General features: G+C 35.7%; 3 protein-coding genes across 17 annotated transcripts; 1 reads left to right on the forward strand and 2 right to left on the reverse strand.

Annotated features, from left to right (window-relative positions):
- Nucleotides 1-855: 855 nt before the first annotated feature.
- LOC110809259 (RNI-like superfamily protein) lies at nucleotides 856-10,659 on the forward strand. Of its 4 annotated transcripts, XM_022035023.2 has the most exons (6): nucleotides 860-2,421; nucleotides 5,623-6,056; nucleotides 6,164-6,325; nucleotides 9,254-9,329; nucleotides 9,825-9,980; nucleotides 10,179-10,659. In XM_022035023.2, the coding sequence occupies exons 1-6, from the start codon at nucleotides 1,168-1,170 to the stop codon at nucleotides 10,320-10,322; spliced, it is 2,226 nt and encodes a 741-aa protein (XP_021890715.1). In that variant the 5' UTR covers nucleotides 860-1,167; the 3' UTR covers nucleotides 10,323-10,659. The 4 variants fall into 4 exon arrangements, 3 of the variants coding, with proteins under 3 accessions (XP_021890716.1, XP_088063105.1, XP_021890715.1); XR_002538783.2 differs by lacking the exons at nucleotides 9,825-9,980; nucleotides 10,179-10,659 and adding an exon at nucleotides 6,427-6,606 and having other exon boundaries at nucleotides 856-2,421; XM_022035024.2 differs by lacking the exon at nucleotides 6,164-6,325 and having other exon boundaries at nucleotides 857-2,421.
- YLMG2 (YGGT family protein) lies at nucleotides 4,423-13,607 on the reverse strand. 12 transcript variants are annotated; one of them, XR_002538785.2, is made up of 5 exons: nucleotides 13,185-13,607; nucleotides 12,907-13,109; nucleotides 12,564-12,821; nucleotides 11,927-11,991; nucleotides 11,252-11,421 (listed from the first exon to the last, which is right to left on the reverse strand). XR_002538785.2 is itself a non-coding variant. In XM_088206982.1 (4 exons), the coding sequence occupies exons 1-3, from the start codon at nucleotides 13,545-13,547 to the stop codon at nucleotides 12,575-12,577; spliced, it is 813 nt and encodes a 270-aa protein (XP_088063108.1). In that variant the 5' UTR covers nucleotides 13,548-13,607; the 3' UTR covers nucleotides 4,423-4,685; nucleotides 12,564-12,574. The 12 variants fall into 12 exon arrangements, 8 of the variants coding, with proteins under 8 accessions (XP_088063108.1, XP_088063109.1, XP_021890745.2 ...); XR_015813084.1 differs by having other exon boundaries at nucleotides 11,252-11,744; XR_002538786.2 differs by having other exon boundaries at nucleotides 12,560-12,821.
- LOC110809280 (uncharacterized) lies at nucleotides 11,252-11,678 on the reverse strand. Its single transcript, XM_088206984.1, has one exon. The coding sequence runs from the start codon at nucleotides 11,676-11,678 to the stop codon at nucleotides 11,343-11,345; it is 336 nt and encodes a 111-aa protein (XP_088063110.1). The 3' UTR covers nucleotides 11,252-11,342.
- Nucleotides 13,608-22,778: the final 9,171 nt, after the last annotated feature.

Below are 22,778 nucleotides of genomic sequence, written 5' to 3' on the forward strand. Positions count from 1 at the left end.
TTAGTGTAGCTCACCCTTTCATTAACTATTCATATCAAGAGGATCAAGTTCCAGATCCTGATCAACAACAGAGTTGTGAATAATTCACCACTCAGACTCCCTTGAAAAGCTAGTGAAGGTCGTCATAAAATGTTCAGCATATTATCTTTTATTTATTTATTTGATTTTCATTTATTTTTTTAGAAATTCATGTATTCTTATTGAATATTTTAAATTATTGTGTAAGGAATGTAAATTCTAAACTATATTATTTCATTTCCGTATTTAATTTATGATTTTTTTTAAGTTACGGGTCTCTACATTCTACGCATGTACTATACATTATCTTACATTAATTATTCACCACAAAAATTATTCAAACAGAACATTAACGTTCATTTTTTTTAATATTTTAAAAATAACGACAAAAAAATCAGAGTATTAATTATTAATTTAAAATTATAAAAAATTTATAATATTAATTTTTTATTATAAGTATTGTTAAAAATTAAAGTAAATTTAGTTATTAAAGATAGAATTAAATTAAGATATTAAAAAAAATAAATTAAAACCATAAAGAAAAAGTAAATTAAAATATTAAAGAAAAATAAATTAAAATAATAAAAATCAGAGTATAACTACATCTCTTTAATTAATTTTTTTTTTCTGTCTTAAAAAAACTATATATATGAATTTAATAATCAACAAAACTCATAAATGAAAAATATTCTTAACAAAGAAAAATAAATTTTATAATGGGCTGAGTTGTAACTCTGTGAGTTTGCTTCAATTTATAAAAAAAAAATACATATATAATTAAAATATCATTTTGACGGCAAGGAAAGAGCCAGAAACGGTGTGTTTCCAGGAGAGGCAGGAGAAACAGAGAGAGCCAATCATTTGCTTCCAAGTGTCGCAATACCCACGAGACATATGTAAAGCAGCCTTTTTGATCCCCGGGTATTCGTACTCATGATGACAGTGGGTAGCGCCGCCGTTAGAATTCCGGGTTTGAAAATTAATTTTTGACATGCAGTTTGGTTTTTCCGCTCTCTCCGATTCTCAAACCAGTAGACGTCAATCCATACCAACTCAATTCTGCAAATCTTGAAGGCACAGAACCTTATGGTGCTCGTTAACTTTTTCGCGGGAATATATAAAGGACGCTGAGATTAGTGTGCTTTTGATATGGAAAGAGAGATGGAACTAGGAATTGACCTTGAAGAACGCGAGGAAGCGACGATAGCTACAGGTTTATCGGAGAATGCCCGGGAAAATAATGGAATTTCGAGACAAAGCGAAACTGACGGAGATAAGGAGGGCGAAGGGATCGTTGGTGATTTTGACATTTTGGGGAAACGGAAAGGAGAACTAAATCTTGACCTCAATTTGCAGCCAGACGAGGGAGGAATTGTAGGGATTGGAGATAGTTTTAATCTCGATTTGAGCGATGAAGTTTCCGATAACCAAGCGGGAAAGAAACGATCAGTTGAGAGCAGTGACGCCCGGGGATGTGAAGGGAGTTTTCTTTTCGGCGTCGATTTGAGGGAAATGGAGACAGTCCCTGATCATGAACGAGGTAGTTCTTCGAGTAAAAGAAGAAGATACTCCATTGAAGAGAGCAAAGCAAAATTAGATGATAGTCAGTCTTTAATGAGTATCAATGATGTTGGTTCAACTGATCTTGATCTTCAATTGGCTCTGCAGATAGACCTGGTTGGAGAAGAATTCGCGAGGGATAATACATTTCGAATTTCGTCTCCTATCCCTGGTGAGGTCAAGGAGCGTAATTTCATTGAAATTTTAGATTCAAGCGAAGAGGAAGAGAAACGGGAGCGTGAAAGGAAAAGAGCGCAAGCCTTATCAAGCGCAATGCGGAAAACATCATTGAGAAGGGAGGAGACGAGAAGGCAACATGAGATTGCGAGAAGGTTCGCACAACGATTTGCTCATTTTGACCGTGAAGAGCAGGACTCCTCGGGGTTTTCAAAGAAGGAGAAGGGAACAACATCAAGTAAAGTTGAGGACCCGGAAGATATGCAAGGTCCATTTTCTTTGGCAATGGAGAACATCAAGAAGCGGAATTCAGGCTCAAATGCTCGGAGGAAACCCTTAAATGGTGCATCTATACATGAGTTTAAATGGGTCCCCTCAAACAACAAAGCATCTAATATCTTGAACCGTAGTGTTCCTTCCCTTCTGGATCTTAGCATGAGTGTTCTTGCTAAACACGCTGCAGCAATGGTATCCCTTGAACATGTCCCGGATACACTGAGGCATAAGCTAAGTCGGTTGCTCTGTGACTCCAGGACAATGCATGCTCATTTCCTTGAGCTCCTTGCCCGAGGCTCTCCAACGGAGATACGTGTGAAGGACTGCACATGTTTGACAGAAGAAGAGTTCACCAAAGTATTTGGTACTTGTGACACAAGGAACTTGATTGTAAGTGAGTTCTAAACACGTTTCTGTATACATTTCTTTTGAGATAGGTACTTATATTGGTTTCCATGCTTTGGTTTAAATAAGCAAGTCACTTAATTAACTCATATGGTCTTATCTAAAGATTTTGAGAATATTTTGTACATGAAGTAGGCTAGGGTTTAGCCTTGGTATAGGGAGCCTGTTTATGAGGTAAATAGTTGCTTGGAATGCATGTGTCCTGAACTGAAGGGGAAGATGAGGTAGTGCAGCAGAATAGGAGGAATCCATACCACCCCCTTCTTTTCAGAAGAACTCAACTCTGAAGTGGAAGCCTAGATACAATCATCAAGGTAGGATCCATCATGTGAAACTCATCTTCAGGTCAATTGCAAAGCAGAAGCTTAAATACAATCATCAAGGCATGATCCATCAAGTGAAACTCGTGTTTCGTGACCCATGAATCATCTGACTGTGGATGACCTTTCGATTTCACAAGGAACTTGTGATGACCTGTCGAAATAATTGATTGCACTGATTATTCCAAAATTTTAGCCTGACAGAAAGTGAACCAGTCAATTATTTATACTCTAAACATTCTGTCACACATAAGCCAAATGGACTGAAACCATGGATCAAGCACATGCCTATCAAACCTTGTGGAAAATTAAATTTTGATAAAAATGGGGCAACCAAGATTTCAAACACTATACATCTGACTTTGATACCATTTTAAATAATCGATTGAATCGATTATCACAAAAACTTAATCTGATAGAGAATGATCTAATCAATTATTAACTAACAACCTCCATCAGTAAGAGTAATATATAGGCATCTTTTAAGACATCTTGATTACATTGGGTGGAGGTAGTGGAAATATTGGTGCTTTAGAAACCTAGGCACTATAGAAACCCTGGTAGGCAAAGTAGGAGGCTCAAAGTATGAGGATCATAGTCCTGAATTGGATGGACATTAAGAACAAAGGAAGAATTTCAAAGAAACAGAGAACAGCATAAGTGAGAAATGAGAAATGGGAATTACAGTAAGGAGAATACATAGAGGGAATTTGATGATTACTGATAATTTTTGTATTCAAAATGTTGGATAATTTCAATACAAACTAAAACTTTCTGCATATACCCTCTTTGCCATAGAACCCGAAATCGACCAACAGAAGAACAAAAGTTGCTCCCATCAGAACAATAAAAGCTACTAATAGAGTAATCAACAATGATTATATGAAAACATTAATCATATTAATAAACCAACACGTTCTCCTCCTTTAGTCTTCTCTGCCACCTTAGTCTTTCTTGACACCTCTATGTACTGCATGTCTTAGCTGGTCCTAGACACAAGAACTTGACTGATATTCATATGATCAGGCAAATCAAGCACATAAGCATCAGCTCCAAGATCTCTAAAATAGAGTAAGGGCCCATTTCTCGAGCTTGCAATTTTTGTTACCAGAAGGATATCGTTATGGTTTAATGTGAACCATGTTATAGTTACCAACATCAAACTCTTTACCCTGCATGCACATTAGCAACAGCTTGGAGTCTATATTATTTCTAGCAATGTGACATATAATCTCAACATGCAAATTCTAGATTTGTTGGACAAAGGGTTCTGCAGGTTGAAAAAGTTGGACGTCATGAGGAAGTGGTAGCAAAGTAATAGGTTCACAAGGTGAAAACCCGCAAAAATGGTGAAGGGACTCTTTCCTATGTACCAATTAATAGAGTTGTTATAAGCAAATTGGACAAAAGATAATATTAGACAACTAGGCCCTGATACCAGATTGATGGGACACATCAGAATAGGACTTAGCAAGATAGAAAATTTAGAGAAAGAAAAGAATATGTACAGTCACAATTATAGATATCGACAACCACAATCATCAGTTGTCACGACGACAGTCATAGGATTGTTAGCCACTCAATATAACGAGAAAAAATCAGTAGTTTTTTTCTCCAATTTGTGTAACAATGATGAACCATCCATGTATCTGTAGAGTGTTTGCGTAGCATAACATGAGTATATTTTTTATATAGAAAACAACAAAATAAGACTAGCTGAAAAGGAGTAAAATAATAAGATATAATAATACTATACTAGTAAGTCTGGGAGACTTACACTAGTTTCATTGATGCACATTGGTGCTTTCTCATCACATTATGCTAAGGTGTTTGCATAGTTTTTGCAAATGATTTATGTTGGTAGAGTGAATTCCATTAGCCAATAAGATTTGAGCAGGTTCTCTCTTCTAATCACTTCAGCAATAAACCCTTCATAAAAAAGATCACTTCAGTGATAAGACTTGGTGTTTTCAAGAATGGAGTGGATCAGGGTATATGATATGATACACTTCAGGAACAAAGATTAACAGGGAAAAGTTCAGTTCACGCCTAAGGTTTTAACACCGTAAAGATAATGAGAATTTTGTTGACTTTTATTACTCAAAGTATGTTACAGCACTATAGCAATCCTATGAAAATCTCGGTGGTCAGGTGTAATTCATTGTAAAGGATCTAATCAGTAGCTCTCTAACTGGAAGATTTGAAATATTGCTTGCATTCTTTTGTTTGTTCTGAAAAAAAAAAAAAACTATTGCTTGCTTTCTTATATTGTACACTTGATGATTCCCTTGCTCATCTATATTTGATTTTACTCATCTTATGGTACAAAGGTTATATTGTTTTCTCTTTTGTTAGTTGTAATCAATTCAATAAGAGAAATTGCCTTTCTTAATCTATCAAAAGATTAAGAAAAACTATGAGCTTCAAATATTTAAGAATTTATATTAACATTTTCTCTGGAAAGACTGGCCCTGGACTATACTTTCAGCTTTTGTTACAGACTGAGTATTGTATGAAAATAAGAAATCGAACTATAGCTTATTATGCTGTTATCCATGATAGTTTTCTTGTATGTATTTGTCTCTAGTAGCACATTGCTGGAAGGCATGTACTTCAAAGATTTTATTGGCTAAAGATACAGTTGACTTAATGTTAGAAAATACAGAAAATTTGTAATGGTTAGTGTCTCCAAATACTTGTGTTTCCAGGGATGTAAACTCAGTTCTGCTAAATAGTTAGGAAAATGATATTAATGCAAATGTTTATTTCAAAAAAAATGCAAATGTTTCGTCCTCTCGCAGATTCTGCATCAATTTTTATAACATTAACTGTCATTAGGATGATGCTTCTTGCGGTTTGGTGGCAGGTGCTCCAACTTGACCATTGTGGAAAATGTATATCTGATACCAAGTTACGTGATACCTTAGCATGTTCATCATGTTGCCTCCCTGCATTAGCCACTATCTCTTTGGTGGGTGCATATCGTTTAACAGATGCCGGGCTAACTGCATTGTTTGCATCCGCACCTGCACTGCAGTCTATAAATTTGCGCAGCTGCTCTCTTCTAACTGCTTCTGCAATCAATGCTTTAACAAGCAACTATGAATCTACTTTAAGAGAGCTGTACTTAGATGATTGTCAAAACATAGATGCTGGCCATATTTTACCTGCACTGAAGAAACTCAAAGCTCTGGAAGTGTTGTCAGTGGCTGGAATTGAGACTGTTTGTGATGATTTTGTCATTGGAATGGTCGAAGCATGTGGTGTAAATATGAAAGAGCTTTCCTTTGCCAATTGTCGGTAGGAAACTCCTTTATGCTTTCCTCGCTGATTACTTGTTAATGTGGGAATTTTGTCAATTTTTAACAGATTGCTTTCTTAACAAAGATCTTTTTGATTGGATACAGAGCATTGACGGATAATTCCCTGGAAAATGTGGGGAAATATTGCCACAGATTGTGTGCCCTTGACCTCTCACACTTGCATAACTTAACAGATTCAGCAATAAAGTATATTGCCAATGGTTGCCAATCAATTCATGTGCTTAAACTTTGCCACAATAGTTTCAGGTTTCTATCTATACAGTTCTTTGTCTAATGTTATTTGTGCAGATTTTCACCATGTGCTTATCCTCAGTATTCAATAATTTCACTATTTCATTTCAAAATAGAAATAAATATTCAGTAGGCTATTGGACTGGCTTTGATGGAAGAGCATGTCGCTGAAATATGCATAAGAGGAGCAATTAACAGATTAAACTGTGATTGAAGCCATATTTCCACAAATTATGATGTAGACTTTTGCAGTTGACCAGAACCTAGGGTAACTGCAATTTCAGAATGCAAAGAAGGTTAGTAGCTGGGGCCATGGACCTTCCTGGTCGCCATTGTCCGATCTAATTATGTTAGCATTTGAAACAGTACAATGTAGCTGACCCCAAATAAGTCTAACTAGGTATCATTTTTTAAACATAGTTATTTTTTACTCTCAAGCTTAATTGTTGAAGAATGGGGTAGAGATTTGTTTAAGATAAAAATAAAACATTAGCTGAGTCTCTGCGAAGGTATCCAATTATCCCCAGTTAGCTTAGTGACAAGTGTGTACAAGATTATCACCAAAGTCCTTTCCCAACGACTTAGTAAATTCTTGGATCATACTACTTCCATTAATCAGAGTGCCTTTATGGGAGGTAGAAAATCCTAAATGTCGCACTTGTTGCAAATAAGGTGGTGGAATACACTCAAAGGACAAAAAGGAAAGGAGGTGATTCTCAAGTTAGACTTTGAGAAGGCATATAACAGAGTGAACTAGAGATTTCTTGATGGCATATTGGAATAATAGGGATTTAGGCATAAGTGGAGAGGTGGATTCTTGGGTGTCTTTCTTCAGTGCAGTTATATCAAATGGGAAACCACAAGACTAGTTCACAACCTCAAGAGAGTTAAGATAAGGGGATCCCCTTTCACCTTTTCTATTTACCCAGTTAGTGGATGTGTTAAGTAAGATGTTGAGTAGGGCCATTGAAAGGGATATCATGAAGGGTGTCAAGGTAGGAAAGGATAATGTTGAGGTTTTATATATGCAGTTTGCTGATGAGACGATATCATTTCTGGAGCAAAATGATAGATCTATTTCGAATTCACTCTCTCTTATCCAGGTGTTTAAAAGAATATCAGAATTGAAAATTAATGTGGCTAAGAGTGGCATTAATGGGATCAATATTGAGAATGATGTTGTTGACCACCTTGCTGAATCAATAGGGTAGGTTAAGTTATCTTGGACGATTACAGATTTAGGTGTTCCACTGCGGGATAACCCTAGGAGTCGGACTTTTTGGAAATGGGTGGACAACAGGATAGCTAGGCATCCAGAGAGTTGGAGATGGGATCTATTTTCGCTAGAGGGAAGGGTCACTCTCATCTAGGTCTGTCTTACTAGCATACCACTTTATTTTCCATCCCTTTCAGGATTCATGCTGGGTAGCTGAGAGATTAGAGGATCACATAAAGAGATTTGTGTGGGCAGGGCCGGGAGAGGAGAGCAGAGATCACCAAGTGAAATGGGAGACTTGTTGTCAATCCAAGAGTTCAGGAGGTCTAGGTAGGGAATTTAAGACCAAAGAACCTATCACTATAGGCTAAATGGCTATGGCACTTCCCGCATAAACCAAACTTTTTGTGGCACAGGGTCATAAACAGTAGTTATGGGAGTGAACTGGAAAGTTGGGATGCCTTAGCAGGGAGATCTTACCGAAATCCTTGGAAATCCATCTCTCAAGTCTACTCCATTTTTGCCCACTTACTCGTTTTCATGTGGAAGATGGAACTAGCGTCATGTTTTGGGAGGACACCTGTCTAAGGGATCAACCTTTTGCCAACAAATTTCCTAGATTGTACAATGTTTTTGCCAAACATAATAGTCATGTGTTTTCACCTTACACGTAACAACCCATATGATAGAGTCTTCCAACATGTCCCCTTTATTAACCACTTTGGAAGCCATTTGCATTTCACCACAGCCAGACAATAGATCCTAGACCCTTGAAAAATTGGGAATGTATACATGAAACCACCTTATAAAGAAAGTCAGTTACTTTCATTTCCATGTGGCTAAGGTTTTTTGGAAAGCCTTATTCAAAGGTAAAGGTCTTTTCTTGGACAATCATCCATCAGAGGCTTAACACAAATGAGATGCTTGAACTCCGTCGTCCTCATCATGCCTTGTCCCCAGATGTCTGTGTATTGTGCCTTAGAGATAGTGTGACCCATTCCCACCTTTTCCTACATTGCAATTTAGCCTGGAAGTTGTGGACAAAATTATTTAGATTGTTCAGCTTGGTATGGGTGTTGCCTCCAATAATGGGAACGTTTATTTCCTCGATTATTTACGGAGTAGGATTGAGGCATGAAGCTAAACCCCCATGGCAAGGGGTGATTTTTGCCGGACATTAGAGCATTTGGGTAGCAAGAAACTGGCGAATTTTCTATAAACATATTATTTCTTTGGATGAGATATGGGATAGGACTACGTTTATGGTATCTTTGTTGGCAAAAGCACATCAACATTTTCCCATAGCTATATCACTGCACTTCGCCAGAATCGGGAACCTATTACCCATAACCCGCATGATATTACCATCATGTGATTGCTTCTACATTTTCTTTTTGTGTGTTTACTTTATTTGAGGATGATATCTTACCCTCCACTTTTATATTTGTTTCTCTCTCCATAATAATAATTCTTCTTTTATATATAAAAAAAAAGCTTAGTCTCTCTCCTGCTAACGACCTTCTAGGTTGTGTCATCTGCTGATATCTTCAGTAGCAACCTAGTAGGTTTCTGTCATCTGGCGATGTTTTAACTAGCTCTGGAGGTAGTACATGACTTGTTACGTCTCATTCCTTATTCTTGTATTTTTTTTTTCTGTCCAACTGTTCAAAGGTGTTGAGTTATACATTTTTAGTATTGATCTGATTGTAATTTTCTTTGCATGACAGTGATGAAGCTATTGCTGCCTTGTTAGAAGTCTTGGGAGATTCTCTCAATGAACTTTCACTGAATAAGATCAGTAGGGTGAGCCATGAACATGCTTTTCTGGATTTCAACTTTTTATTGTTTGATTGGAAAGTTTTTTTTTTCTCAATAGGTCATTGTATCCTTGCAGGTAAGCAATATATGCTTAACCTTGTTTCTTTTTTACTTAAAAATAATTTGCATGCTTGTGCACCTCACCTTGTCTTTTACTTGTCTGTTCGAGATTTGGAACTACATTGTTTGATAATCCATGTTAAATCATACTAAGATAGATTGTCAACATCTAAGAGAAAAGGAAAACAATTTGAAATGAGCATTTGATGAAAATGTGCAACTGAATCTAATTTCACAGAGGCCTTTTGGCAACTGCTGTTGAAGGATTGGTGAACGTATTGCGAGATCTGATTCAAATCTCACGTTATATAAAATTTTATTAGAAGAAAATCTATAAAAAGCCTAATCTAAAATTTTTTTAAGTGCTCCCCCATGTGGAGGAACTAAATTTTTCGAAACTGATGAAGTGAGCTGTAGCAGATTGGGGACGCGACTGCTTTGTCACTTGCCAAATGTTCAAGAAATTTATGCAGTTTGGACCTTTCATGGTGCCGCAACTTAACTGAAGTGGCAGTTAGGCTGATTGTTGATAGCTGCTTGTCACTGAGATTGCTCAAACTGTTTGGATGCTCACAGGTACTGAGCCCAATATTTGGCCAGTCTTATTTTAACTTCTATGCTACTGAGTACAATCCCCTGACATGGTGGCTCTTTGAATTGTTGCTATGGCGTTAAAGATATCTCACTAAACTTAAGCAAACTAGCAGTTATACAGCTTGGAACAAGTTAACCACACTGAATCAGTTAAAAGTGTTTGCCTGTCTATTTTTGCAGATTACGAATGTCTTCTGGAATGGGCACTCAAATCCCATTGTGAAGATTGTTGGAATGAAAATGACCCCAATGTTAGAACATATCAATGACCCTGAACCCCAGGAAGCTCCATTGCGCTATTCTCCAACAACAATTTATGCTTAGCTGCATCTTCTAGCTTCTTCTTTACCCATAATGCTATACAAAGAAAGTCTTCCTGGTCTTGATTTGACAGAAGTACTGAAAACAGAAGTGTTTTCATTATAAAGCCATGTCCTCTTTGCAGGTAGTTTTGCTCTCGGATATCCTTTTTGCTAGAACACAGTTAACCAATACATATAGCTTTTCATTTGTGAATTTTAAGATTGAATGTCTAATGCATTCATAAGCTGTATGAAGTAGATAGGATGTTGAATAATTTCAACGATCAAATTATTAAGCTCCTGATACTGTTGGTGATATTCTAGAATTTATACTAGTTTTTTTTCCTTTTTACATGACAGACATGACTGTTAAATCCATTTGTAGTGATCTACTGTAATCTAGATTCTGGGTGCATAAAAATCATGTTTTTTTTTTTTAAATTCAAGTTTTTCAAATTTTTATGTAATATTGAAGTGCAAATCAATTTTTTAAAAGGAAGTTTTAGATGTTGTAGCTCTTGTGAACTCAATATCACATAATTTTGTTGTCAAATTATACGTTTTGTTATTAGATTTATATAGTATTCAGTAATTAAAAATTTTAAAATATCTTTACATGTGAGCTTTATATTCATGCAGTAATTCTTATATTAGCCTTAATGTGTATATAATTAGAAACTGATTTGTTGTATTTAAGTCACTACTTTACCTTCAACTTTTTTTTAAAAGAAGGTTATTTAAGATTGGATTCCAACGGTAAGAATTCATGGCAAATTTATGTTCTAATTTTTATATTAAGATTGATATGGACTTTAATTACTGAAAAGAAAAATGAAGTCAACAGAATGTGTCTTAATCCACAGGGAAACTGTGTCATGTAACCAGTTTCACCAATTTTAAATTTTGAAACAAAATCAAGTAGGGAAAATAATTCAAATGGGAAAGACGAGAAAACAAAAGTGATTTGGGTTAGTTTAATTTTAGAAGAAACATTAAGATCAAGGCCACTGGTACACAACCGAAACCAGGAATTTCAAAGGTTCTACATGGCAGCTTTACACTTCAGGACAAAGGCAAGAACAATCAGAATGACGATGATACCACCGGATGAACCACCAACCCTGTGAATCCAGTAAAGATCAAACCTGGTCAAGCTCCGGTCCAGATAAAGTGACAAGGTGATTACCAAGATTAACCCAAAGAGAAGCAGAGGCAAGCAGAAAGCTGGACTGATGGGTTGGTCATCAAAATCAGGATCATAAGCCGGTCTTCGATTGATATAGAGAGGTGAAACCACAGCTACAAGAATCAAGCCAATGGCTACCAGTCTCTCATACGAAGAAAACCTGCTAGTCCTCCATGTAGCTGAAGGTTCCATTCAGGAAGCAAATTCCTTCCAATAGAAAACTACCCTTTCTTCTTGGTAAGCTTTGCTCTGCTAGAACTTGTAAAAACAAAAGGCAATAAAACAAGATTGTCCCCTCACGTCCTCAGCTCAAAAAACCTATCATCTAATATCAAAACTTGTGATCTATGTTTCCTTTGTTTCCTATGATTTCATATGAAATTATTCAAAACCCAGATTTCCAATAGACATGATGAATCAGAAATATCAATAATTCATACCATTCTGCATTGGCCATGACAAAGCTGATTCATTTCCACTGCAACCATGGCAGATCATTAGGATCCTGCGTTGAATAAACTATGAATAGTAGATGCCAGAAACTTGAAGGATTTATTTTAATTGGAAGGAGGTGGGAGGGGTGAAGTCTGTGCTGTTCTGTGGTTAGATGTCTATACTGATTATTCATTTTTCCAAGGGAATCCTTCCAGAAGTTGGAATATTTATGGTGTGACAAATTTGGGATGAGCAACTTATGCGTGAAGCTTCTGGTAGTGGATTGGATGGATGTGAAAGAAGCAAGGAAAGATGATAAGACTAATTTTCCAACACCCAAAATTTTTTATTTGATTCTTGCTGGCTACATTAATGATTATCCTTTGGAATCAGATGCTCCTAGCAGAAGTTGCTTTCATCATGCCCTCTCCTTGATTAGAACTAATTCTATTTATCAAAGATAAATATAGTAAATTTTCTTTTGTTTTTTATATATACCACCAATGCCTCAAAAACCTAACATTCAATGTCAATGTAACAGATAACCAAAGAGGGAAAAAAAAAGAATATTATTATACCAGATGAAAAGAACTTTCCACATCCCAACCCAGCACAAGAAACTTTGACAGAAAAATTACCTACCCAGCAAAGCCCTAATTGGCACCAGTATTTGAGCGCTTGTTGCGGTTGGCGTGCAACCTTCTCAGCCATTTGGCCTGCGAGGAAGTAGGCTCCGAGAGACGTGTAGACCCGGCTGGTGGAAGCTCGCAAGGAAGTGCAGCAGCAGTGCTGGTGAAAGCATTGAGAACCAAGAAAGCTAGTATTGGAGACAGGTCCAGCGTCCCTCCCAGCGGCGGTATGAGCCCACGGAATACGTTCAAGTACGGGTCACACAGAGTGCTGATATAAAGAAAATGAGAAAATAATAAAATCATCATGTATGTTCAAAATACATTACAATCAAAAACTTGCGAAGAATAATGACCTCAAGGGGCTAACAATGGCGGGAGGCGTATTAGGGAACCAGGTCAAAACAAGGCGTACAATGAGCAGCGTGTTGTATATGTTCAAGAAATTGAGTATCCCGTTTGTCACCACTATCCCCGCCACTGAATCTCCAGGTAGTATCGCAGCAAAATTGTGCGTCGACAACGGGAACCTGATTTGGTAGCAGCTCCTGCTACGAATCTAAAGGATACAAGCTCAAACAACCAGTAGTCGTGAACAAAACGAGAAAAGACGAAAGATAAGTGGAGAAGCTACCTGGTTGCAGAAAGTTTGAAAAGAAGAGGAGGAGGAGGAGAGGAGTTTCTTGAAAAGCGAGGTTTGAGAACGGATAAAACAGAGGAACCTATCGGCGGAATGTTGAAGTTCAGAGACGGTTTTTGTAGGCATCGGAATGGATTTGGATAACCTCATAAGTGGTGTTTGTTGAAATGGTGAAGATATAACCACCAGATTTGGCACCGTGGATATGGATTTGGCGGTGGAATCATCCATAGCCATTTCGATGGAAGGGACACGGACAGTGTTTCTGCTTTTCCTACAAACGAAGAAGATAACATCACCTGGAGGATTGAGATACTTTTCTGCCAAACACATATCTTCCACGTGGCTTATTCTCATATGTTTGTTTCACTCCAAAATCATGCCCTCAAAACGCCGCGTTTTCTCTAAGTTTTTATTTTTTGTATATGAAAAATTAATACAACAAGAAGTACCTTTGTAGCAAAACATATTTTTGCTTAAATCTTTTCCTAATCGTTTTCTCAAATATATTTCATGTGAAACTTGTGTGTTTGAAATCAACAAATCTCATATATGTATTAAACCCATTTCAAATTTTTAATTTATTTAGCGACAGCTCATCATAAAATTCATATATCACACATTAAAATTATTGCTAAAACAAAAATTAAAAAAAATATATATGAGCACTTGCTAAGGGGTAAAAAGGTAAAAAGCAAGTACAAGTGAGCCTGCAAGAAAAATGTAGCAAATGTGAGGGGTGATATAGTTATGCTTGCTTTTAAGGGAAGCAGAGGCAATGCAACTCAGACTAAAGAAAGTTGAGGTGAGAGATGATGCACTCAGTGAAAATTTGAAGTAAGTCATGATGTTAAAATTGAAACTAGAAGGAAATGGAGGTTAAGAGTTTTAATAAGATGGTAATGTTTGAAATGTGTAATGTAAAGGAAGTTGGAAGCAATCCAAATATAAGAAATAATCCGAGGAGTGAATTGGGTTTCTAAATTTTTTAAACTTTTTACTATTAAATAAATTCTAAATGAAAATTTCAAATGATTAATGCATATTTTTAAGTGGTATGAGCTCACACAATATTATTCAAGTTCATATAAGTCTTTTTCAATTGAATATGATTATCTAAGTAGCTCTCAAGTACTTAATGCGTACTCAACCATATAAATGTTTCAAATACTATAAAAGCAAAGGAGTTGCATATAAAGAGAGCAAACAAACTTGCTCCTATATCTTCTCGTCATGTCACCAACTTAAGTATTTCACTATCAGTAAAGGAATTGTCCATATATAAAATTATAATTATTGATACTGATATTTTTCAATTAAAAATAAAATCTTTTGCTACAATAGAAGCAGAAGTAATGTGGATTATTCAAGAAGAAACTTATCGAAGGTTTTTGTAACACTCTGCTCATCACTGTGCTAAAATGATTTAGAAATCCTATTTATTTGAGTTTTTGGTCACGTTAAATTTAATTAATTTACGGTACTTAATATTTATAGTAATTTATAATTTTAATTAATTTTTATTTAATTTTTATTTTAATTTATTTAATTTAATTTTAAGTCCAATTTATTTAAATTAAATATAATAATTAAAAAAATCGAAAAATGGCAAATCAGGGAAAAATCACGTGGGATTTCGAAAAAACGGCGAATCGGAAAGAAAATTCCGCGGAAAAAAATCCCACGGGGAGTCAAGTTGCCTGCGCAGGTGCTGGGCACTGTGCACACGTGCATGCGCGTACAGTAGTTGCGAGAGGTGCGCACAGCGCGCACGTCGAGTCCGCCCGCACACACGCACGGGACGTGCGCGCAACGCGCACGTCCCCGCCGCATGCACAGTGCAAGGTCAGGACCTGCGCACGCTGTCCGCACAGCACGCCTGCACGGATAGGCCCTGTGCACCGCAGGCCTACGCGTGCGATAGGAGGCCTGTGCGCTTGCAACGTGACAGTCGGAGCACTGCCACCTTGGGCAGTGCACCGCCGCAGTCGATGGAGGAGGTCCTCCTCCCTTGTTTTTCGTATCGAGCATCTTTTTTCATCTCTCTTCACTAGATTTCACCACTTGGTATGAATTCGACAGTTCTAAAATTCTATAAACTATCTTTCCCCTTCCCTTCTTCTCAACATTTTCATTCTTCTATTTTTCAAAGATTTAGAAAAAAAGAAAGAGAGAGAGAGAGAGATATATATATATATATATATAACAGTCTAGTGATTTAAAAAGAGAAAGAAATGAGAATGGTGAATGAGAAAATATCAAGATTTCGGTAAAGAATTTAGTATGTCTTTCGACGTCTTAAGAAATATTTTTAGATAAACTAAATTAATATGATTGTTATTTTTCCTGTTTTGTATGCTTCTGTGTTCAGGTAAGTCGAATTGTTCTTGTTTTCAATCATACTATGTGAATTGATGACACTTGATGAATTTGCATGTAATAAATATAATATGTAATCGGTAATAATAAAAAGTATAAAAGAAAATAAAAAGAGAAAAGTGAAATGAAACTTATATGGTTCGAAGTGTATTTGTATTGACATGCATATTGCATAAAGTATCTCATAAGACTTTTTATCTCTGAGGAATATATGTTCCCCTTAGCCTTCGGGGTATGTGTTTCTCTCTCCCCTATTTGTTCTGTAAAAACGTAAGAGAACTGCTCTTAGTGAATGACAGCGTACCTTTTGACGAGAGTAGTATCACACTATCTGTAGGGGTCATCCATGGCTAAGTAGTGACTATCTATATCTGTTAGAGCCATTATTGCTAGTACGGTCGTGGTCATAGATCGTACTATGGTTTGGTCAATCAAAAATGAGCCTAAACAAATTTTCGTATCTATATATGATCTGGTCATTCCACTTTCGTAGTTAAAAATCTATATCTGCCATCAGATATGGAAATTGTAACAACTTCGCGAAGCATAACACGAAAATCTGAGTATTTCATGATTTATTTGATTTTTTCTATTATCTGACATGATGTATGTTTGATTTTCTGTATTAACGTATCATTTTTTTAAGAAATAAATGGTTCTCCATAATGTGAGATAGGTAAACGAGGAAGTTAAATAGTAATGTAAAATAATTAACTTTTGAAATCTTACGATATTAATTTAATATTATTTTCTTTACTGAGCATATGAAATTCACTTTTTCCATGCCCCCTCCCCAAATGAGGAAGAAAGTAAGGAACCACATTCTAACTTATCATTGGAAGTCTATGAGGATCCCGTGGATCCACAAGTCTGGGTGCATGACTGTTCCCGCACTCTGATGAGTCCAATAGTATAGTGAAAGAAGTGGCTCTTATGTTTTATTTTGTATTTTGCAGCCACTTCTGACCTCAGTATATGCATGTATTAGAACTCATATGTATTTGTAAGGTGTAATACCCGGGCTCGAAGAACAACCTGAGACAAAGTTTTTATTTTTTAATTATTAATTTAAAATAATTGATTATTTTATTTTATTTTTATCTAAGTAGAATTTTGAGAAAAAAATGAATTAGGAACGAGATTAGAAATAATTTTGGAAAAAAGTGGTGAAATTTTAGGTTCTGTGGATGTTTTTTAAAGAAAAAATAGAAACAGGAGGTCAAAATACAAATAAAAAAGTTCGACAACGTATGACTATCTAGTCAGCAATCTCGACGAACTGGAGCGCGATGCATGGCAAGGCACGCTGACATCAATGCCACACGAAAGGCCATGCTGGCGATCTGCGTACCCCGTGATTGGACAGCCCAGGATCGATCCCACACACGTAGACGATCCAGATTCATTTCTCTCTTAGGCGCGATCGGACAGTCGAGATCAATCGCGATAAACGACCCATATTCGTTTCCTCCGTAGGTGTGATCGAAAGGACGATATCGATCGCGATGGACGGCCCAGATCAACGCAAGATGGTTATAAATACTTTGCATCACACGAAAACTTGAACCCTAGTTGTCAGTCCTCACTGGACAAAAAGAACCAAACGTTTGAGAAGGAGGCCGACCGCTGCTGCACCGGAGCTACCGCCGACTGCCAAAAAAGGCTCTCTACCTGCTCGAAATTTGATTTCGAGTACCCTTGTGGCCAAATCAGAGCAAGAGGGACAGTGAGTGAGCCAAAAACTACGGGTAAATCCCGGCAGAACTGTTGCGACTAAATCCCAAAATTCCTCTGATAAGCCCCTTCCCAATTTCTATTTCATGTGATTTTTCGATCATTGTATTCACCGTCTTTTTCTGTGCAGAGTAGTTGAAAAAAGAACCTCAGCGCGAAGGAAGATCGACGGAGCTGCCACACTCGAATGTCCCCCCGCCAATAGATTTGATTTTTTTATGATTTCTCGGCCAACTGAGGCCCCTAACGTGTTTTTCTACAGGAATACGGTCAAAATCAGCAAAAAATCAGTCAGACCGAGGCGAACTACCACCGTGGGCAGTGGAGCCGATGCCGGAGCATGGCGGCGGCGCCGTGCCAGAACACCAAATTTGGTCGAAATGAGTTTTGGAGACCGATTTTGAATTTTTTGAGATATTTTTAGGTATGTGACGAATGTTTTGAATTCTACAAAAAAAATTCAGGAAACTCAGTACCCGTTAGGAGATGTAGCAAATAGCTCGATGTCTCGAAATATCGATTCGGGTAAGAATCTCTCACACTATTCTTCATTACGGTAAATTGAGGCTTAACGATGTATAATTTTATATTTTGTAAAAAATTAGAAAATCCTAAAAATAATTACAGGTTACTAGTAGAGTCGGAACCGATTAGTTCACAATTGTCTTGATTTTCTGTATTGTCTTACTTACTTGATTTTTGTATAGTACATATTCTTAATTTATAGTTCAATAGTCTTATCAACTTATCTGGTTATTTTGGTTATATACTGTCAGTATAAATGTAGTTTAATTGATCTGCGAATGTAATATAAGATATTGGCATGAGTTGTTAATTGTTTGTTGATGAAAATCTGTATATGAAAGACTTGTTAGTTACCTAGAGAAATGGTGGACAAGCCCAATACATAAAAAATCCTACCATGAATGTTACCGTAGTCGGACGAAGCTGGGAAGTCCCTTATTAAAAAGGTTTGGGAGATATGGTTCACCCTCATACCGTACTGGGTATCGAGACGATAGAATAGTTGAGGCCCATTACCGAACGGGGTATGGAGTTCACGAGTAGGGGGGACACCTCCTATAAACCCCCAGGGGTATTAGTAAACAAGTAAGAAATGAAAGCTATTATTTCTCGTTCTCTTATTCGTGAAAGTGAAAAGTGATATGGATATAAGTTTTCATAGGTTGTCTTTGAAAAATTCGTTATGGTAAGTATTAAACAAATGTATTCAAGTTTTAAATGTATTTAAATAAAGCAATGACTCAATTAGTTATTTTTTTTATTTTTTTACCAATCTTCAGTTTTTCATATTTGTGATTAGTGTGATATTCTTACTAGTCTAGTATAGCTCACTCTTTCATTAATTATTTTATATCAAGAGGACTAAGATTCAAATCCCGATCAGTAAGAGGGTTGTGAGTAGTTTACTATCCGGACTCCCTTCAAGTGCTAGTGAAGATTATCCTAGGATGCATAGTTATTCGTTTTTCATTTTATTTCTTTAATTTCCGTTTTTCTTTTAGAATGGACATTTCCGTAACCTTATTGAGCATTCAAAATTATTGTGCAAGAAATGTAAATTCTAACTCTATTAATCGCTTCCACATTTAATTTATGAATTAATTTTTCTTTAAGTTCCGAACTTCTACATAAGAAATTTATAATGATTTTGTTCCGCTGCATAAATTTTATTATGCACTCGTTATTTTGAATCTATATCTGATACTCATTTGTCTTAATTAGTACTTGGGATGTCACAGTTTCTTACTCCATAACAATGAAAGCACCGAAATAAATGTTAAAAAAGTAAATATTTGCCAGTAAAAAAATTATTTTATTGAATTTATTATGGTCAATTCAATATAATAAATAGGCAAAGACAATAATGATTTTTTACAATATTATAACTCCAACAAAAATAACATTATATTATCATATATAAAATTCATTTATAACCCCAGTTTCACCATATAATGCTCTCTTCTCAAGAACAACCCCTTTGAGGATTTTTCTTTCTTCTTTTATAATACTCAAAGAAATATAGATGAAGAAATGATAAGATTTCCTCTCTTAAATAGTGAATTATAAGATAAAGCATTAAGTGAATAGAAAATTAGGACTCAAGAGCAAAAATATTATTTTTAGCTTCAAAAATTCAAACTTTTTTCGCTTGAAAGATATATTAAATATAGTAAGTGGAGTCTACTTTACTATAAAGCTTAAAGCATATATTAAGCACATAAAAAATACAGTCTATATATTAAACGCGTGCAAAACGTATAAAAATACATATTTATAATGTGCAAGTTATGACATATGTGATTTTCACATTATTCTTACAGTGAGCCTCACATCACACCATTCACATGTTTCCTCACATGACATGTTATTTTAGTTATTTTTAAGTATAAATTTTTATCTAATTTTTTCTTCCAACTTTTCTTATCTTGATAAAAATTAATTTTTAGTTTTGAAAATGCATTTGTGAAAACATTAAAAATAGGTAATTCTTGAGCCTTAATTTTGTAAATCACTATTTATATATGTAAGTTATTCCCTTCAACAAATTTAGATCTTCTTGATCACTTTTCTTTCTCCAATGATTTCTTGAAGATCTTCATATCCCATGCATTTTTTCAAAAGTTAGTTGTACTAGACACTTCAAAACTTTTTTTTTTTTTGGGAAGTATGAAATAGGAGAGAAAGAAAAAAAAAATTATAATGTATTCAATCCCATACCTAATTAGTTTGATAAATTTTAATGCAAATTAACAACCAAAATCTCTAGAAATTAATACAAAGATATGCAAAAATTACATAAAACTTTTCATTTCAAATTGTTTGATATCGTGCTGAAATTGTGATCCGTAAAAAATTATCTTTTTTTATTCATTCAATTAATAAAAAATAGATTTATAGATTTAAAAATTCATATAAATCATTAAAAATGAAAAAAAAAAGAACATTTTTAAATAATTATTAGAAAAATTTAGAATTGGCTATCATCAAAATTAATATATTTTTTCCAATAAAATCTAAATATTATGCAAAGTAAAATATTCTATCATATATTGCTTGAAATGAGTTTTATATGAATATATGATAAATATCCTTTGTGTTATGCAATATGTGTGTAAAGGTGATGTGACAAAAAAATTAGATACTGTTGGCTTTTCATAACTTATTAACATCACTAGTTATAGGATCAATATTACATAAACACAATCAAATCCGAATGGACTAATATGTATTATGCTAATCATATAGAAGTGTTTGATATTTGTATATAACAATGTTGATTCAAATAAATAGGCAACTCAAGAGGGAAGTGAATTGAGTTTCTAAAAGTTTAGCTTATCTTAATTTAAAATGAGAACTATAAAAATATGTAGGTAATTAATGCAAGTCCAACAAGTTCTATGAATGCCAGAAGAAAACATTTATGTGATGTTCAAGCTCTTAAATTTGTGACAAGATAAACAAGTTTTAAATGCTTTTAACAAATATATTTTAAGTTATGATAATAAATTTAAGAGCAAGAGTAACTAAAATACGAAATATATTCAATAACAAATTAGTAAATATATAATATTAAATTAATCACTTGAACAAAACAAAAATTAATTCATAATTTTTAAATTAAATTCAATATATAAATTTAAGATGGAATGGTTACAGACTCGATTTGTAACAGCCCCAGAAATTAAAAAAATATATATATATTTATTCTAAGTGCGGAAGCGAAATAAAATAGATTATGATTAACATTCCTTACACAATAACCAAAACGAATTAAACGTATGAAAGAATAAACTAAGTTAAAAGAAATACTATGAATGATATAAGGAAAACTAATAAATTCTTTGGCTTCTACTCGCCGTCTTCCTGCAGAACGGGCTCAGAAACCAAGTCCTCTTGATCTGAAATGGTTAAGTAAGGAATGAGCTACACTACCCCAATAAAGACATCACACTATATCACTGTCACAGAAGTAAAGGTTGGTAGAAAATAAAAAGAACCAATGGAGCATAATTTATAACAAATTCATTTATCAATAATAAAAACATTTATTGTCCACTTATCCCAGTGAGATTCATGAAAACGACCTATGGAAACAATAACATCATAAATATCATGAATTCATACATAATCTGTATCATAGTACATGTCATACTTTTGTATTTCAATCATCAGGCAACAAATTTCTACTTTTATCAGCCTACTAGTATCCATGGGGATCCATAAGGGGTCCCCGCTACACGTGAACCATTCACATTAATAATTTAATTCCAGGGCTATCCCCATACCCCGTCCGGTATGGGCGCCAAAACCATAAACCTCAATACCCCATCCGGTATGAGGGTAAAACGGGTCGTCCTCATACCCCGTCCGGTATGGGCGCCAAAACACATAAAGTCTCCATACCCCGTCTAATATGAGAGACCACGTTTCCGGTAGGGTTCCTTATGGACCCGGTCCGTCCACCATCTCCCAAGATATCTAGTGAGGCTGTCGACTTATCCGCTTATAAATTCACATACCATCCTTATTTTTCTTAGTCTCAATTACCCAATTAACATAAATACGTAAACCAGCAACGCACACCAAACAAGGCAACATAACATCGGGTTCACAATAATTCAAACCATAATAGATTAAAAAGCTACTCATGCGTACGGAACCACAGAATAAACAATCAGATACTATACTATATTTAGACTGTAAAATACATCAAACAGGAACAGACCGACAAATACATCAGGTTCGGGCCCCATCAGCAATCTTAATTAATTATACATATCTATTAATTCATAAAATACCATTTTATCATTTATTAAGCTTTAATACCGTGATAGAAAATAGGATGAGGGATCCTTACTTGTTTTGGAATCTGAAATTGGATTTTCACTGCGCCTACGGGCAGTCCCTAGATTCCCTGAATTTTTTCCTGCAAACTGAAATACACTTTCGGTACCTGTACATGTCCTCAAAAAATTTCAAATCAGACCTAAGGCCCTTTCGACCAATTTTAAAATTTCGGCACGGCGGCTCTGCTGTGCTCCGGCGACGGCGTCGCCGCCCACGGTGGCGATCCGCCTCGAGTTGGCCGTTTCTGGCTGTTTTCGGCCGAATTCGGCCAAACTTGCATTGGTTCCTATGATAAAACATCCCTAGGGCCCTCGGTGAGCCAAAAAATTTCAAAAAATTGAGACTTACTGGCGGTGAAGCTCTCGGGTGCGGCGGCTCCTCCGGCGCGAGTTGCGATTTGGTATTTTTCTCCAGTCAACCTGTAGAGAAAAGGACGGTGGTCACAGTGGTATAAAAATTACATCAAACGGGAACCGGGAAGGGCCTCGTCAGAGGCCAAAATCGAAGAAACCTGCGGCGCCGCCGCTGGATTTCGGCAGTGTTTTTCGGCCAATCAGCTGGTAGTTTGGCTCCGATTTGGCCACATGGCCAAAATACCCCCAA

This window comes from Carica papaya, chromosome 7 (assembly GCF_054855325.1).
Source record: "Carica papaya isolate Zhongbai chromosome 7, ASM5485532v1, whole genome shotgun sequence".
Lineage (NCBI taxonomy): Eukaryota > Viridiplantae > Streptophyta > Magnoliopsida > Brassicales > Caricaceae > Carica > Carica papaya.

Excerpts from the sequence above, each read along its gene's own strand:
- LOC110809280 (XM_088206984.1), bottom strand. The coding sequence starts at position 11,678 with ATGGAACCTTCAGCTACATGGAGGACTAGCAGGTTTTCTTCGTATGAG.
- LOC110809259 (XM_022035023.2), top strand. The coding sequence starts at position 1,168 with ATGGAAAGAGAGATGGAACTAGGAATTGACCTTGAAGAACGCGAGGAA. Across the intron at positions 2,422-5,622 it reads GTGACACAAGGAACTTGATT|GTGCTCCAACTTGACCATTG; the intron begins GTAAGTGAGTTC and ends GTTTGGTGGCAG. Across the intron at positions 9,330-9,824 it reads CACTGAATAAGATCAGTAGG|ATTGGGGACGCGACTGCTTT; the intron begins GTGAGCCATGAA and ends GAGCTGTAGCAG.
- YLMG2 (XM_088206982.1), bottom strand. The coding sequence starts at position 13,547 with ATGAGAATAAGCCACGTGGAAGATATGTGTTTGGCAGAAAAGTATCTC. Across the intron at positions 13,110-13,184 it reads TTCAAACTTTCTGCAACCAG|ATTCGTAGCAGGAGCTGCTA; the intron begins GTAGCTTCTCCA and ends TGTATCCTTTAG. Across the intron at positions 12,822-12,906 it reads GCCATTGTTAGCCCCTTGAG|CACTCTGTGTGACCCGTACT; the intron begins GTCATTATTCTT and ends TCTTTATATCAG.